Genomic DNA, 15,772 nt, shown 5'->3' with positions numbered 1-15,772 from the left:
CGTTTTAGATGCTTAACCAGTAAAAGAAACAGGAAATCATTAATAGTTTTTAAATGTCAAGTTAGAGGAAAAACCTTATCACACAGTAATGAAACCTGAGCAACACAAGTATGTGATTACAAGAATGTCCTTCATTAATACATTATTCAAATTTCTCCATGGCATTCAAATTATAGTTTAAAACCCAATAAACAAGAACCCACTTAAGCACGGGATCAAATTCTACCAAGAAATGAGGAATTACATAAAGCCTATTCAGCCCTAAATATTTAGTTTAAGACAATGAGTAGAGAGGAATACACTTCATCTAAAGCACACCATTTAAACAGTTCTATAAAATAACGTTACTTAAGATTAATCAGTGTGGTGCATCACGTGATTCCAACCATTCAGTTAAAAAGCATTAACGGGTGCCAGCATCCCCAACAGCTTGGAGCCTACAGAGTTGATTACTTTGGCCATAACTTTCCAAGTAACGAACACTGCCTTTCAATATTACAAACATAAATATTTCTTAGTACTGGAATTCCAATGTATTTTGGTGTTCCTGAGGCTGCCTACAAATGAAAAGGCATCCAAGTCAAGTGCATTATACACCTAATATACCTCAAAATTTCAGTGCCTATCATGTGAAATCATTTTCTACCATTTAACAGTCTGCCTTGCAGTAAATTCTAGTAGATTTTTACTTTTAGGATTTTATTATAACTTTGGGAAATTAGTGGTAAAACATATGGTTTAAAAAACACTATGTGGCTGCACTTTAATTCACATAAAAATAGCATTTTTACAACCATATTGAAATTTAATCCTTTTACACAGGTTAACAAAATGTATCACAAGAAAAACTAAACATTGGGTTTAACAAAAGCAATACTTTTGAAAGTGGAACGACGAAAAACTTCTTTCAAATTTTTTACAAATGGTCACCTCTGGGTCAATTTACCACACTAGGGGAAGAAAGTTGTTAAAATATAGTTGTGCTCAACTGAGCCACTTATCTGCACTACAGTATAGTACTTGAAGTCACTCCTAAGGTCAAGATTTAAAACCATTTTAAGAGACAAGACCCTAAGTGTTTTACAGCCACCTCAGGAAGAGGCGCTTTCCCTTCCCCAAACAGTCAAAGCTTAATTAAAAGATTGACTATACATAAGTTTGTTTCCTCATCATATCTTCAGTTCAAAATACTATTATCATTGGTAATACGGTCTATATCTTGTCTGATCTGGATGATGTGGTCCAGGAAGTGGGGTTTGAGAAGGCGGACCCTGCATTCGTGGAGGAGGAGGCGGCCCTCTCGGTGCAGGCCATATACCAGGACTCATTCCCCCTGGCTGTGTAAATGGAGGGCTCAGAGTTCCTTGATCTTCAGTGAACTGGGGTAAAGAGTTAGGATTATAATGGTGAGGAGGGGGTGCAGTTACAGGTGGACCACCATGTTGAGGGGGGGGAGGTCCTGGAGGAGGATGATTCATATAAGGTGGCATCTGGGCCATAATATGTCCAGGGGGAGGGGTGATTGGTGGTGGAGCAGAGGTCATTGGTGGAGGTGGAGCTTGGCTATACACCAGGTGAGGAGTACCTGCGGCCTGGGGAGGATGTGGCATTGGATGGCTTATTGGTGGTGGAGGAGGTGGGGGTGGTGCGTAATGTTGCTGTGGAGGCATAATATGATGAGGGTGCGAGACCACTGGTTGACCCTGATATTCAGGATGATGGTGAGCAGGTGCTGGGGCAGGAGGTGGTGGTTCTCTAGCACCTGAATTTGAGTCATCCTGAATAGGGACAGTTATTAAATTGCTGTGTTTTCTTGTTGAAATACGAAAGGTTTCCTGACTGACCGAGCGAGGTGGAGGTGGAGCCATGGACAATTCTGCTGGAGGAGCACGAATATCCTCATGTGGCTGATTATAGTGCTCGTGGGGCACATGTTGCAAAGGAGGTGGTGGCATCATGATGTGCTGCTTTGGCGGAATATGGCTCATATGGTGCTTGTCTGGCGGCATTATAAAACGATCTGGGATTTCAGCTGGTGGTGGGGCAATAGGAGGATGAACATTTTCAAGTGAAGCACGGGTAACAGGTTTTCCAGCTCTCATATGGCGGTGGTTGATATGAGCCTGTAAGTCTCTCTGGGACAAGTAGGTTCTCTTGCACCCTTGAACAATGCTACACATGAAGAGAGAACCTCGTGTACACTGCTCAATTCGCTGCACAGGATCACTACAGCTAAATTAGAAGGGGAAAAAAGTTTGATTTACTAAAAACAGACTATGAAAATAATGCACTTAATTTCAAAGATATGACTAGTTTTACATTTTGTTATGGAAAATACTACAGAAGTTCACAATTAAAAGTTATAGTTACTGCAAGTGAACCTTTAATCTTTTCCACTTTGTGGTCTGTTCCCTATTAAGCAACAGCATTTCTTTCAACATCAGAACGCTTAAGAAAAAAATTCAAAGTTTATCAAACAGAGTATGTTTTAAGAAAAGACCTCTTCTTCCCAAGACCTAGAATTTATCTGATTTTCTCAAACAATTCTATGCTTTGCATCCAGTTGCAAAGAAAAATCCAGGAAGGGCAAACCAAAGGATCTGTCACAATCATGGAATTCAAACTTGTACCGTATTTATTGAGTATTATTTCCTGCGCAAATAATACTAAGTGGAAGACACCAAGCGGAAGAACTGTAAGAACTACAAAAATAAATAGGATCATCCTAATCATCAAGGTTCTTAACATTAAACAACATAAACAAATTAAATTCAAACCCTGAACACCAAGAGTCCCTTCAAGGGGTCTTTCTGAACTGTCAGACAAATTTACTACTACAAAGTATTATACACTCCTGCTTCTCTAAATTATAACCACTAAATTTAACTCAGTATTTTCTTAATGAGTCAGGGTCAAATTGTAACTATTCTTCACTCACTATTTTTAATCCACTCTTGCCTTTAGAGTCTTCTTGAAATAGCGGAAAGAGGACCGAACTAGGAATTGGAACTGGGATCTACTACTGGCTCTGAGATCTCGGTGAAGTCATTTAAACTTTGTTTCTTTATTTGTAAAATGGGTGTAAAATGGGGTTCAAACATCTAACCTAACTCACAATGTTTTTGTATCTACTTCGCCCTACTTAAAAGAGTATCTGTAACATCAACGAAACAGTGAAAATGACAGGACTTAATGACTAGTTAAGCACTATACATGTATAAGCTGTTATCATTGAATATGTGTGTCAGGTCATATGACACTATATTACCTGGCTCTATATTCTTGATTTTGAGTGGTGTCTGTTTTTCCTTCCTCACTGAAGGCTGGTACTCCTTCTTGATACTAGGAGGCATCCCTTTAGTGGCCATTTGGCACACTTATTTTTTGCTTCTAACTTGCTGTAAGCTCTGAAATATCTCCACAGTAACGGGATGTGGGGCACTTCTTTTGGGTGATGCTTAAGCATTAGTATATAGTATTTACATTAATTTGGATTGCCATTTCTTCACTTTCTAACCTGGGTCTGTTAATACAAATAGGTTTATGCTCTAATATACCTAAGGGCCAACCAGTGAGATGCTTACTGAAGTTACACTGAACACCCTGAAAACTAAATTCCCTTTTAAATATTAACATTAGAACACTTACATAAAAGAGAAAACCTTTTAATGTCCTCTACATGGTGTTGTACAACATCCAAAATCCCTTATCCCAATGAGGCAATCAAATTTACTATATAGTGGATGTACACCGTGTTGGAAAACCAGGCATTACAAAAAATAAGGCAAACAGTGAATATGCACTTTTAATTTCATAACTCTTCTGAATTATAATTCTAGGAAGGAAATACTCTTTAAACTCACACTATAAATTTTATAATCTGTGACTTTAAAGGGTTATTAAAAATATGCCAAGAGAATTAGTTGGCACTGGTTTGTCAATGAATCATCCATTCTCTCTCAGTGATGCCCATCTTCCTACACCATAAAAGAAAATTATCCCTTACAACTGTCCATAGCTTTGCTATCAACTAATACTACAACCCTTGGGATAGGTTCTGACAGGTTATAAGGAATCTAGGAAGCCTACAGTTGTTCCAAAGAAGTTTCTCTCAAAGCTTTCCTCAAACCTTCTATCAGGGGTTCTAAATTGATATAAAAATTCATAGTTTATTCTGGATCCTTCAAGACCATCCCCAAATAGATCACTATCAACCAACACTCTAGATTGTCATAACTTGTCTGAGTCTATCTTAGAACATGATGGTGTTCTAAGATATACTCAAGACATAATAATCAGATTTGAAGGTAATAAATAAGAGTTTATACTTACATAGTACTTGCTATATGCTACATACTATATATGTATTAACTCATTTACTTCTAATAATAACCCAGGGAGGTAAGTACTATTATTAGCTCTATTTTACAGATGAAGAAATCACCTATGTCACACAGCTAATAAATAAGAGAATAGAGATTTGAATACAGGAATTCTAATTCAAGAGTCTTTGCTCTCAATCACTACGTGATACTACCTCTCTAGCATCCCATTAAAACAAGAAAATAACTATTTTGGGTTTATATAACGCTAACTTTTGATGGCAAATATACTCGTATTTTGGCCAATTTGAATTGATTGATAATAGCTAATTAGCCCTATCTTAAGGAGAAGGCTAAGGCCAACTCTAGGCTCACAGAGAAACACGAGCCATGTCTACATATTTGATATCCGGCCACCGGTCTATAGCACACCCTGACCTTTAACCTAGATTATAAATCATTATACCACAAACTTCATTATTTAAAAATTTAATGATGATCTTACCCTGGACACATCTTATCTCCCTTTTTTTCGTGTAAAATAGCACAGTCATAGCAAAAAACATGCTTGCATGGAATCTGTGAACAGAGACATATTACAGTTAAGCATACTAGAACAAATTAAAATACTTCCATAAAAAAAAAAAACACAGTAAGCACAGTGACCTAGATATAGAAGGCACTTGAGAACTGTTTGGTTAAAATGAACATTTATTAAGTACCAATTACATAAAAGCAACAGTTAACCTTTTTCAGTCACAAAGCTCTTTGTGAGAATGTGATGAAAACTTTGGCCCTTTCCTCAAAAAACATATACATGCATATTTGCTTACACATTCATGGTCCCTACAGGTTAAAAGGTCCTGAAGAATACTGCATAATGTTTTATCTAATCCTGTATCTCCTGAAAGTATTCCTAGGCAGGAAAAGAACAAATATCTTCTAATGTAATATAAGTAGCCTTCTTCCCTGGTAGTCTTAATACACTTACAAATATTTAAAAATAAATCAGAAGGATACAGTAAAATGATGTTATACCATTTTAAAACTCACAGGCCATTACCATTATTTAGCTGTGTTATATAGCAAAGCAACAGTGCATAATCCACACCCTCCACCATCACAGATGTATCACTGAATTCAAATTTTTTTCCAACAAAAATGTAAAACTATCTTTTTTTTTTTTTTTTTTTGTGCTACGCGGGCCTCTCACTGTTGTGGCCTCTCCCGTTGCGGAGCACAGGCTCCGGATGCGCAGGCTCAGTGGCCATGGCTCACAGGCCCAGAAGCTCCGTGACAGGTGGGATCCTCCTGGACCGGGGCACAAACCCGTGTCCCCTGCATCAGCAGGCGGACTCTCAAACACTGCGCCACCAGGGAAGCCCTAAAACTATCTTTTTATACGTCAAAATTACTATTAAATTACAGTTAGGGCTGCATTTTTTTTTAACGTTTAGAATTCAATTCTCAGAAATCATAAATAATCTTTATTAATTCAGTTTTATATTAAAAATTATAGCCTTCAGAAACGAATAACTGATTTTATTCTGTTAACAAGGGAAAAAATAAAAATTTTTCCCTAATAAACTAGAATTAATGTAAACTAACAGGTATCAAACAGTCCAAGGAAATTATTTAGTTTTCAGAATTAGTTTCCGTAATTAATATTTTTACAAGCAATTAAAGAATTTGTCAAGATAATTCTATTAAATGAATATTATTCCCAAATTTCCCCTAGCTATTTTATACTTATTTAAAATGTTATAAATTTAATCACTAAACAGTAATAAATCTATCTACTTAAATTTCAGATTCCTACCTCTACACGAATATTTAATTTACAAAAACAGAATTTAATTTATACTTACCATTCGCCCATAGATTTTAATAGGCAATCCACATTTGTCACAGAAATGAACTGGTGTATCATCCTTTTCACCTAAGATGTTTATCTGTTGAAATGATATAATTAAATTTTCCTTAAGCATTTCTAAAACTTACGTCCATAATTTACACAATGAATTGGTTAGTATTTTATAAAAGTTATTAAAACAATTAGAAATGAAGGTTTCTTGGTATAATCCCCACATGTGCCACATTAGTTGGGCCACCATCAGTCTTGGGGGTTTATTCCCTTAAGCAGTGTTAATGGTTATTGATTTTACTTGACTTTACTAAAAATTACTTCAGATTATTTCTGGAAACAGTGAAATAGGGCATTAACTATAATAAAAGTTCATACCATTCTTTACGTAGTCTGAATTGTTCTAATACAGTATTTAAAATATTTTATTGTTCTAATAAAATTTTTTATTTTTAGTTATACCTGAAAGTCCCAAAAAAGGTGTCCAGGAAATCTTCGCTGATTTCCAAACAGTTCGCCCCCTTTACAGTCATACCGTTCTTCTTCATTATAATCAAATCCTTCTGAGAGAAGAAAGTGTTACCTATTAACTTTTCACATCTCAATTTCATTTTGGAAGTACATGTACATGGCCAAATAGACCTATTCACTGACACCTTTCAAAGCTCTTCTAAGAACAAGATAATCAAGTCTAGTTTAAAGCACCATCTAGAAATGATCTTGGAAATCATGTAGTCCAACTCTCATGACTGAGAATATTGCAGTACTGGAGATCATAATAACTCAACACAGAGAAGATCAGTGGCAGAGCTAGGAAAAGATCTCAGATCTCTTCACTCCCATTCAAGTGCTCTTATTAATTCACCAAACTATTTCTAGTATAAAACTACTAATTATCATCATGATTATTACACAAATAAAAGATACTTATCACCATTTATTCTTATCTATCTATAAAAGTGGTATTATGCTGTAAGAAACTGATATTATTGCCAAAGGATTAGTGAAAACATAAAGAATTCTGCAGACTTTCTTCTTACGACTTAGTAAATTAGGTATCCTCTTCTTCAGCTTTAAACTGAGCCTGATTTTAGAAACATCCAACATATTCATACTTCATCCTTTCCATTGAAACCTCTCCCTGGTTAATCAAGCAAACAGCAGAATTTATATCATATCTACTTACAAGTATCCTCCCCTACACTGCATATATCAATATCAATAAACTTAAAACAATATGAAGAACAAATGGGCTCAATTTCAATTTCTCTGACCTAATTAAAAAGTTGATGGCACTCTTCTCATCTTATACAAAAGAAAAGAAAACCAGCAAACAGTCTTATGGGGATTCTAGGTAGAATCCAATTACCTAAAGTAAAGCTGAGAAGACAAATCTATCCCTCCAAGGTGCCAGCCTTCTCACGACTCTTTTGGCCCTAGAACTGGTAAACAGAGTAGCCAAAGCACATAAGTCTTAACTTTACCCACATGGCTACATTACAGCATCTGCATACAGACACACGGACACAAACGGAGACAGACACACACGCATAGATGCAAGAATTTTTTGAACCTGATACAGACATACATACCAGTGTACTGCTATCTAATTACCTCCAACACAAATGTAGAGTTCTTATAAGTTACATCTGAGTGACCCTAGGTTCTTATATGGTCCATTTATACCTTATAAAAGCTGCTGTCATCTAAAACTGAAAATAAGGAAAGTTAACTTTTCTACTTATCTAAAACTCAAAAAATTATTGAGCAGAACAACAGCCAAGCAAGTTAGGAGCACATTATCATTTTTCAGTAGTTCAACTTGTACTCCCATCATTAAGCTATATATATATTTGTATAGATAACATACCAGCTGCTGCTGCTCTATCAATAACCTAGTGTACCCCCGCTTTGGCCTTTTTGGTTTTTAAATACTTTTTTAAAACTACACAGTAATATATAAATAAATTTTTGTGTAACAGTAAAACAATGCAAAAAAGCTAAAATCCCCTTTCTATCCTTTTCCTCTCAGTTATCTCTTCATTCCCTTCCACTTCAAGCCCATACCCCCTTTTTGTTTTAATAACCAAATACATATCTTTAAAAGTTCCAAAGCAGGGGTCAGCAAACTTTTTCTGCTTAAAGGTCAGTTAAGTAAATATTTTAGGCTCTGTAGGCCATACCTGAAATTACTCAACTATGCCAATATAGTGTGAAAAGCAGCCACGAGGGGCTTCCCTGGTGGCGCAGTGGTTAAGAGTCCGCCTGCCGATGCAGGGGACACGGGTTCGTGCCCCGGTCCAGGAAGATCCCACATGCCGTGGAGCCGCTGGGCCCGTGAGCCATGGCCACTGAGCCTGCGCGTCCGGAGCCTGTGCTCCGCAACGGGAGAGGCCACAACAGTGAGAGGTCCGCGTACAGAAAAAAAAAAGCAGCCACGGGCATGGATGTGTGTCCCAATAAAAGTTTATTTACAAAAAAACAGGACTGGATTTGGCCAATAGGCCATAGTTTGCTGACCCTGTACTAAAGGGCAAGATGGGAAAACTGTTTTATACTCATGAAATGGGGAAAGGCCTTTCTAACAATGACAAAAAACCCAGAAGTCACACTAGAAAAGACTGGATATCTGACTACATAGAATCGTCAAGCTTTTCTACAATAAAAATTTTATATATAAAACTCAAAAGACAAATGGAGAATATATACAATATATGACAATTGTATTAATTTACAAAGAAAGAACTCATAAAAATCAAGAGAAAGACAACAGGAAAAAAAAATGGGAAAAGGAAATGAACAGGTAGATCCTAGGCAAAAGAAATGACCAGTACTATGAAAAGATATACAACCCCACTCGTAATTAAAGAAATGTGTATCAGAACAAAAATTTGTAAAGGTTAATAGTACCAATATTGGTGTGGGAGTATAAAGTGATGTACTGTTTTTAAAGGGCCATTTGGCAACATCTGTCAAATTCTAAAATGTACAAATTCTAAAATCCACCAAGTTCTAAGATGCCCAAATTCATGCAAAGTTTAAATTCTACAAAATATACATACTAAGGTACATATACAAGGATGTTTACTACAAAATTGTTTTTAACAGCAAAAAATTAGAAAAATTGTTAAATAAATTATGGTATGTCCGTAAGTGAAATACCTAAACCTATTCTCTTAAATGAGAAACAACTGTATGTACTGAGAAGGCAAAATCTCACATGCATCTTGCATGAAAAAAGGGCAGTTATAAAGTAACTATGAAAAAGTCATACCAGGGATTATTTGGGAAGAGAATAATTATGGGGGGAGAGGGACAATTTTACTTTTATGTTTTCTGCAATACTGTTTAGATTTTTTGTAAACAATAGGCAGTGTTACTTTCAACAAGAAAATAAACCAAAAATATTTATAAAGGGAGAGAAAAGTAAAATATGCCAAAATGAGAAGTCAAAGACTGAAGAAGGAAGAGAGTATAAAAGATAAAAAAAGAGGTGACTAAAGGTAAATAAAATCACATGGCTTATTTGGTGGAATCAGATATAAAAGAGAGACTTTTGGACCTATTAGTTTAAACAAATTACCTTCATCACCAGCTGGAGCCTTTGCAGGCATCCTGTTTATAGTCCTTGGAGTTCGAGGTGAGGCTTTGGCTTTGTTCCCTTGTTTGGAGATGAGCTTTATAGGAATTCGTCTTCGAACATCAAGACCACCCAATGATCCAGAACTATTAGTGCCTTGTAACTCATTGTCTATGTTAGAAAAAAAGTTGCAATTTCTTTTAGTTTTTCTTTTTGAAGATTATTCTGCCACAGGTATTAAAGCAACATACCCAACATTATTATCAAGGGCTGAATATCTGGTTTCTGATTTTAAATACTATGCTAAATAAGTTCAAGTACTAATTTTCTCTATTTTGGACAAACCCTTAAAGCAATGCTTTTTGAGATATGGAACCTTTAAAGAGTTGACAAAAGTTACAGAACTTCTCCCTAAAAAAATGGACAAAAAAATTTTGCATTTTTCCAGAGGGATTTACAGAAACGTAAAACCCTTCATGAGCCTAAGATAAGAACCTCTGTCTTGGAACTATAAGAGGTTTTTTAAAAAAAGAAAAAGAAAAGTAAAGGAAGAAGAACAAAAAGAAAGAAAACCATCACTGTCTCCATCAAGTATGCAAAGTAGGCACTCAGTAAATTTAGTAATCTGCATCGATATCAGGACAATCAATAATACTGGAAACACAAAACTAACACCGACAATGGTAAAATTAAATAAATAATGCATTGAAAATGAAGTTAGTTTTAGGGACGTGATTATTCTCTTAAGTGTAAAGTTGTTTTTCTAAAAAGCATTCAGGAATATAGTAAAAATTATTGCACCCTTTAGTAGTAAAAACACGCACTAATGTACTTGTGCTATAACATTTATAGATGTACACATGTGACTGTGTTATTCTTGGTCAGCACTGTAATGGAAAATTATAGTTGAGGAGAATGCAAGTTTTCTGTACTTGGCCTAAATAACTGAAACTTTCTACATCCCTGCCTGTTACTAGCTTATGAATTAAATTCACTCATATCCCATGAGTAACAGGAGCATTATTTCATAGAACTGACTCTATTTGAAGGTTAAAAGCCACCTTTTCTTCAAGTCCATGACAAGATATTACAATCCAGAAAATATTTACCTTTACCTACTAAAGACAGAAAGGGAAATGCCCTAAAATAGGAAACGCAAATAATTTTTTTAAATAGTAATGTTTTAAACATGACAATTAGTGAACAAGGCTGTGTAATTGTCACTGCATTAGACAGTACAATCCAGAGTGATAGCCAAACTGTCCACATTAAATTCAGTAAAGCCAAATTTGGAAGTAGTTATCCTTATTAGTACTAATGATCTCCAAGGGTACTAGAATTACAGACACATGTTGAACTCACATCGATTTGCACTCTTTCTGAAGGATAGAACAAAATTCAAAATCGGTCCTTAATTATTAATTTAAATATCTTTCAGTCTACTTTCTATTATTACTTTCATAATAGCTAACCCTCAAAAAAAACAATTCATGGAAAAGGGATTACATGGATAGTTAAAGTTAGGATAAATCCAACTTGATCAACTCTCAACACTTCACAAAATGTATTAACAATTTGAATAATGTATTTCATCTGCTTCCACTCTAGTTGCTTATTTATGTAAAAATACCTACAAGCGATGTAATAGCAAAAAGACAGATAAGACAGAACGAATTTTTTTTTTTTTTTTGCTCAATAGGTATATTCCTGATTTTCCACTGAACTAAAAAAAGCAAGTTGTTGTAGACAGTTCAGTGCTGTCCTTCAGATAGTAAAAGGACTCAACGGTTTCACCTTGATGAATGATCAAAATACCAACATTTCATCACTACAAGTCCTTTTCACACCACCCTGGACACCTGTGGTCACTACTGTGGCTTGTTTAGCCTATTATGGCTTTCCAGAGCCTGCTGCCCTCTAACACCTTGCAGCCTGCCTCAGCCTGCAAGTTCATAAGCAAAGTACAGCGGTTAATAGTGACATCACTCTGGGTTTGTCTTAGGGTTTTGGGGGTTTTATTAAGAATCAGAACATACAGCATAATTTCCTTCTGAAAAGACAACTACAAACATAAAGCCCTAACAACAAAAGTCTTTGGATATTACACGAAGTGAGAATTAAGGATAGAACTGGCCATATAAAGTGAAATCCACTTTAAAAAAGCATAATACTTTTATATTATATTATATAGGTTTTTAAAAGATTTGTGTAGAATTTTATCTTGAATTAAAGGAACCAAGAAATATTTTTACAAAATTTAGGTTATAGTTAAAACTAAGTGCTAATTCTTAGAATAGCCAAAGAACGAATCAAGTGTTAAGTAGGAGTTTCCTGGAGTAATTTTTCCAGCAAAATTCTATTATAAAAACACCACAGGATAGCCTTTATTTTATGACTGACTTTTTCAGCAAGATTACAAAACCAGTCATTTTTGCATAACATTAGAGGGTTTCATCAATTTCCCCAAGGGCCTCTATTAATCCTTTGATATTAGAAACATCCTTTTGAGATGCCTATCCTGTCATAATGTCTTCAATTCACTGGCTAACTGGCATTTCCTCACTTGCCAATGATTTTATTTGTGATTCAAATAATTACCGAATTCACATTTATGAATTTCATGAAAATCGGAATCTTTTGTAATCACAATGTACAGCATTTTATACCATTTCCTGATATGAAACACTAAGGACACTGCCGTATAATGAAATTAACTAAAAGAACAAAAAAGAAGCTGGTGTTAAGCAGGGATATCTGAGCAGGAACCAATTTTTTAAGTGGTCAGTTCATTAGTGAGTATTTTCATGTTCACATGACTTTTACTTACTTACGCAAACTTAGAGAACTAGGATAATAAATATGGAGATACACACCCACCCACATTACAATTTCCTAACATAACATTCTCTAAACTGTGGAAGCTGCTTGACTCCCAAAATTCCAGTAAGATGCTCAAATGAAAAACATTTGCTAACGTGGCATGTTTGCTACCCTAACACCAAGATCCCAGATTTTCAATTCTATAAGATTTCCAAACACTAGAGTTCCTTAGAGCCTGGCTCTAGGCCCTCTTCTCTTCTGCCTTAAGTGATTTGTGGTACTAAGTCCCAATCAAACTTCCCTCTGATCTCCACTTGACATCTCCCCTTGTATATCTCAACACACATCTCTTACTGAGCAGTCCAAAATCTTGTTCCCAAATTCCCATTTCTCACCTCTGCTCCTCAAAAAAAAGTGTTTTTCTCCCAAGTCTTCCAGTAATGGACACCACTCAAACTAGAACCCTAGGCACCTTTCCTTTCTCTCACATGCTTCCAAACCAATCCACCAGTGCCTGTTTGAGTTCTATCACCAAAAGATTCACTGAATCTGCCCACTCCCTTTTTCACTAAACCAGCCACCTTCACTAAGCCAAGCTTCCCTTCTGATCTATTGCAATCACCTCCTAAGTTTTCTTCTATTATTCTTGCCTTCTCTTACACCATTCTCCATAAAACCTATTATGTTTTCAAAAAGAGATTATGTTCCTCCTCTACTTCTGTTCAATGGCTTCATACTGCACTTAAAATAACATTCAGATCTTTACCATGGACTTCAAAGTCTTGCACGACCTGACTCATGCCTTCCTTTACAATCCCATCTTCCGGTTCTTTCCCTCTAGTTAACTAGGTGCAGCTGACTGGTCTTCTCTAAACTTTCCTCCCTCAGAGTCTTTGTAGTTGCTCTAAACGCCTTCCTCGTGATTTATTCCACGCTGGATTCCTCTCATCCATCAGATCTCAGCTTACAAATGTTACTTTTCCAGAAAGACCTTCCCTGACCACCCTCTCTGAAGCTTCCTCCTAATAGTCTTTACCAGAGCACCCGTTTACCCTCTTCAAAGCACTCATCATAATCTGTAAACATTTAAGTATTTTTTAAAAACTTGTTTATTGTCTTTTCCAATAGAATGTAACCTCCAAGTGGAGAGGGACTCAGTCCGTCTTCTTTACCATTCCATTTCCAAGCCTAGAAGAGTTTGTATATGTATCTATATGTGTGTATACATACACACATAACGTATTTATATATATGTGTATACATATATATATGAAATTAAGTAGACAGTTGATTTCATATATATATGAGGAATCCTAAACAATACTTAATACTGGAAAAAGCCTTTTTCCCCCTACTTGTAATATGGCTGATATAACTGAACGGAGCAGTATCTAACTCCAAATACACTCATTCAATATCCAAAAACCACAAGAAAGCAAAAGCCAAAAAACACATAACAAAGAGTGAAGCCATTCTTACTTGGAGAAAGGAATGAGACTATCTTGATTTTAAGCTCAAGATTGATGGTTAAGGACCACAGCCGAAGCGCGGGGCATGCTTTGGGCTTAAGCAGAAAAGCTGCTCCCGGTATGATTCCGAAAACCATATCTGACTCCCTTCTCCCACCTCTAATCCATGAAAGACCGGAGAGACAAAAACGACAGGCGATGACCACCGCAGCACCCGCCCAAAGCTGACTGAGACAGCAGGAAGTCTCCAACCCACTCTCGCGCATCGACTCCCAGCGTAATGAGGCTTCCCCGACTCCGAGACTGGAATCTACCCGCCAGTCCCCATAACGTAGGGCAGAGCGCCCAAAATAAGGGAAAAAAGAGCCGGCGCTCTCTCCTCCCCGCGAAGCCCGCGCCGCCCGCCGTCCCTGCTCGGAGACCGGCAGAAGCAGAGAAGGAACGGCTGTTGCCGGCACCGAGGCTGTAGGTACCACACCGGAGGGTAGGCCAGGAAGTAGCAGGCCCTGGTCGGACACGCGGAGGGGTCTGTGAGATCTCTTTCTCGCCGCCACACCCCAGTGGTGTAGGGCGAGCGGAAACCCTCTATGCTCGCTGGGCGACCAGTCCCAGGCCGGCCAGGGGGCATGGAACCAGGACCCCCACTGCCTCCGCCTCCTTACCAGTGTGATCCATGATTCGGCTCGCAGGGCACAGTGGGAGCGGAAGTCAACCGCGCCGGAGTCGCAGGGAGCGCGTGCGCGATACCTTCCGGAGCCTGGGAGGCGGAAGTGCAACCAGGTTTCCCGGGTTGTGGCCTCCAAAGGCTTCCTTGTCTCTCGTACGCTAGCCGACTCCGGTGAGGGAGTCAGGCATAATTCGAGCAGAGAAAGAACGAACGAGTACGCGGAGAGTTTCAATGTGGAGGCTGCTAAGGCTTCCTCTAAATGTGCTTCCAAAGGAAGTAGCCTTTAACTGTGGAGAGGAGATCGACGGGAACGGGGGAGGGGGAAAGCCGGTAGTATCCATAGGACTAAGCTCGCAGCAGGTAAGGCGGCTGCCCGCCCCGCGGAGCATTGCCTTCTGGGACTTGTAGTGCGCCGGGACCCTGGAGCCTGCCAGGCACACTGCGCAGGCTCGGCCGTTGGGCTGGCCCCACCTCGGCGGGCGGAGTAACGGTTTGGAATCCCCCAGAGTCCGCGAGCTACGGTCCCCGTCCCCCCGGTCCAGGAAAAGTGTAAACACGCGCGCTCTAGAAGGCGTCCTCCAGCGGGAGGTTGCCCGGGGGATGGTTGAGCTGTATGAGGCTCCCAGCTAGAGAGGAAGGCTCTGTGCATATGGTCTCCCTTTTTGCTTTGTCGTGACAAGCTGCATAGACCCAGGCAGAGCTGACGGCTATCTGCCCCCGTTCCCTTCTCTAAAGTTGCTAACAGTTGAAGCCCATTTCTGACGCTTGATTAGCGCTCATTTTCTAGGGCAAGCTCTTGTGGCGCTAGAAACCCTCCCCCACCAAACACGCGCACACACACACAACACCCCTCCTAAGGACTGGACGCGGGGCCAGGTGGAGGACGGATGCAGCGTGGCCGCGTCTTGTTAGGAGACAGCGGGGACTCCAGTGCAGAGCGGAGCTGAGCTTGGGGAGAGCACGTTAGGGCTGGCCGCGAGGGAGCGGTGGAAAGAGGAAAGGCCTAAAATGAGGAAGAGACAGTTACCGCCACGGGCAGTACCTAGTTCC

The 15,772-nt window shown here is 38.3% G+C and overlaps 1 protein-coding gene across 4 annotated transcripts; it reads right to left on the bottom strand.

Annotated features, from left to right (window-relative positions):
• Positions 1 to 111: 111 nt before the first annotated feature.
• Positions 112 to 15,038, bottom strand: CBLL1 (Cbl proto-oncogene like 1). 4 transcript variants are annotated; one of them, XM_022592999.3, is made up of 6 exons: positions 14,718 to 15,038; positions 9,770 to 9,937; positions 6,649 to 6,746; positions 6,191 to 6,274; positions 4,828 to 4,901; positions 112 to 2,232 (listed from the first exon to the last, which is right to left on the bottom strand). In XM_022592999.3, exons 1-6 carry the CDS (start codon positions 14,728 to 14,730, stop codon positions 1,197 to 1,199), a joined length of 1,473 nt encoding a protein of 490 aa, XP_022448707.1. In that variant the 5' UTR covers positions 14,731 to 15,038; the 3' UTR covers positions 112 to 1,196. The 4 variants fall into 4 exon arrangements, with proteins under 4 accessions (XP_022448707.1, XP_022448705.1, XP_089773954.1 ...); XM_022592997.3 differs by having other exon boundaries at positions 6,649 to 6,749; positions 14,718 to 15,036; XM_089917828.1 differs by lacking the exon at positions 14,718 to 15,038 and adding an exon at positions 14,066 to 14,407 and having other exon boundaries at positions 6,649 to 6,749.
• Between the last annotated feature and the right edge of the window lie 734 nt (positions 15,039 to 15,772).

The sequence above is a fragment of the Delphinapterus leucas genome, chromosome 9, assembly GCF_059928025.1.
Source record: "Delphinapterus leucas isolate spDelLeu-1000000601 "Yukka" chromosome 9, BTC_Dleu_Yukka2, whole genome shotgun sequence".
NCBI classification, from domain to species: Eukaryota; Metazoa; Chordata; class Mammalia; order Artiodactyla; family Monodontidae; genus Delphinapterus; species Delphinapterus leucas.
The sequence above is the reverse complement of the archived record's forward strand: the minus strand, read 5'-3'. Positions and strand labels throughout refer to the sequence as shown.

Bases quoted from the DNA above. Each gene is read 5' to 3' on its own strand.
- CBLL1 (XM_089917828.1), bottom strand. From the start codon at position 14,321: ATGCGCGAGAGTGGGTTGGAGACTTCCTGCTGTCTCAGTCAGCTTTGG. The intron at 6,750-9,769 runs GTAATTTGTTTA...TTCTTCTCTCAG, and splicing joins GGCTCCAGCTGGTGATGAAG to AAGGATTTGATTATAATGAA. The intron at 2,233-4,827 runs GTAAGATCATCA...CTTCTAATTTAG, and splicing joins GGAGATAAGATGTGTCCAGG to CTGTAGTGATCCTGTGCAGC.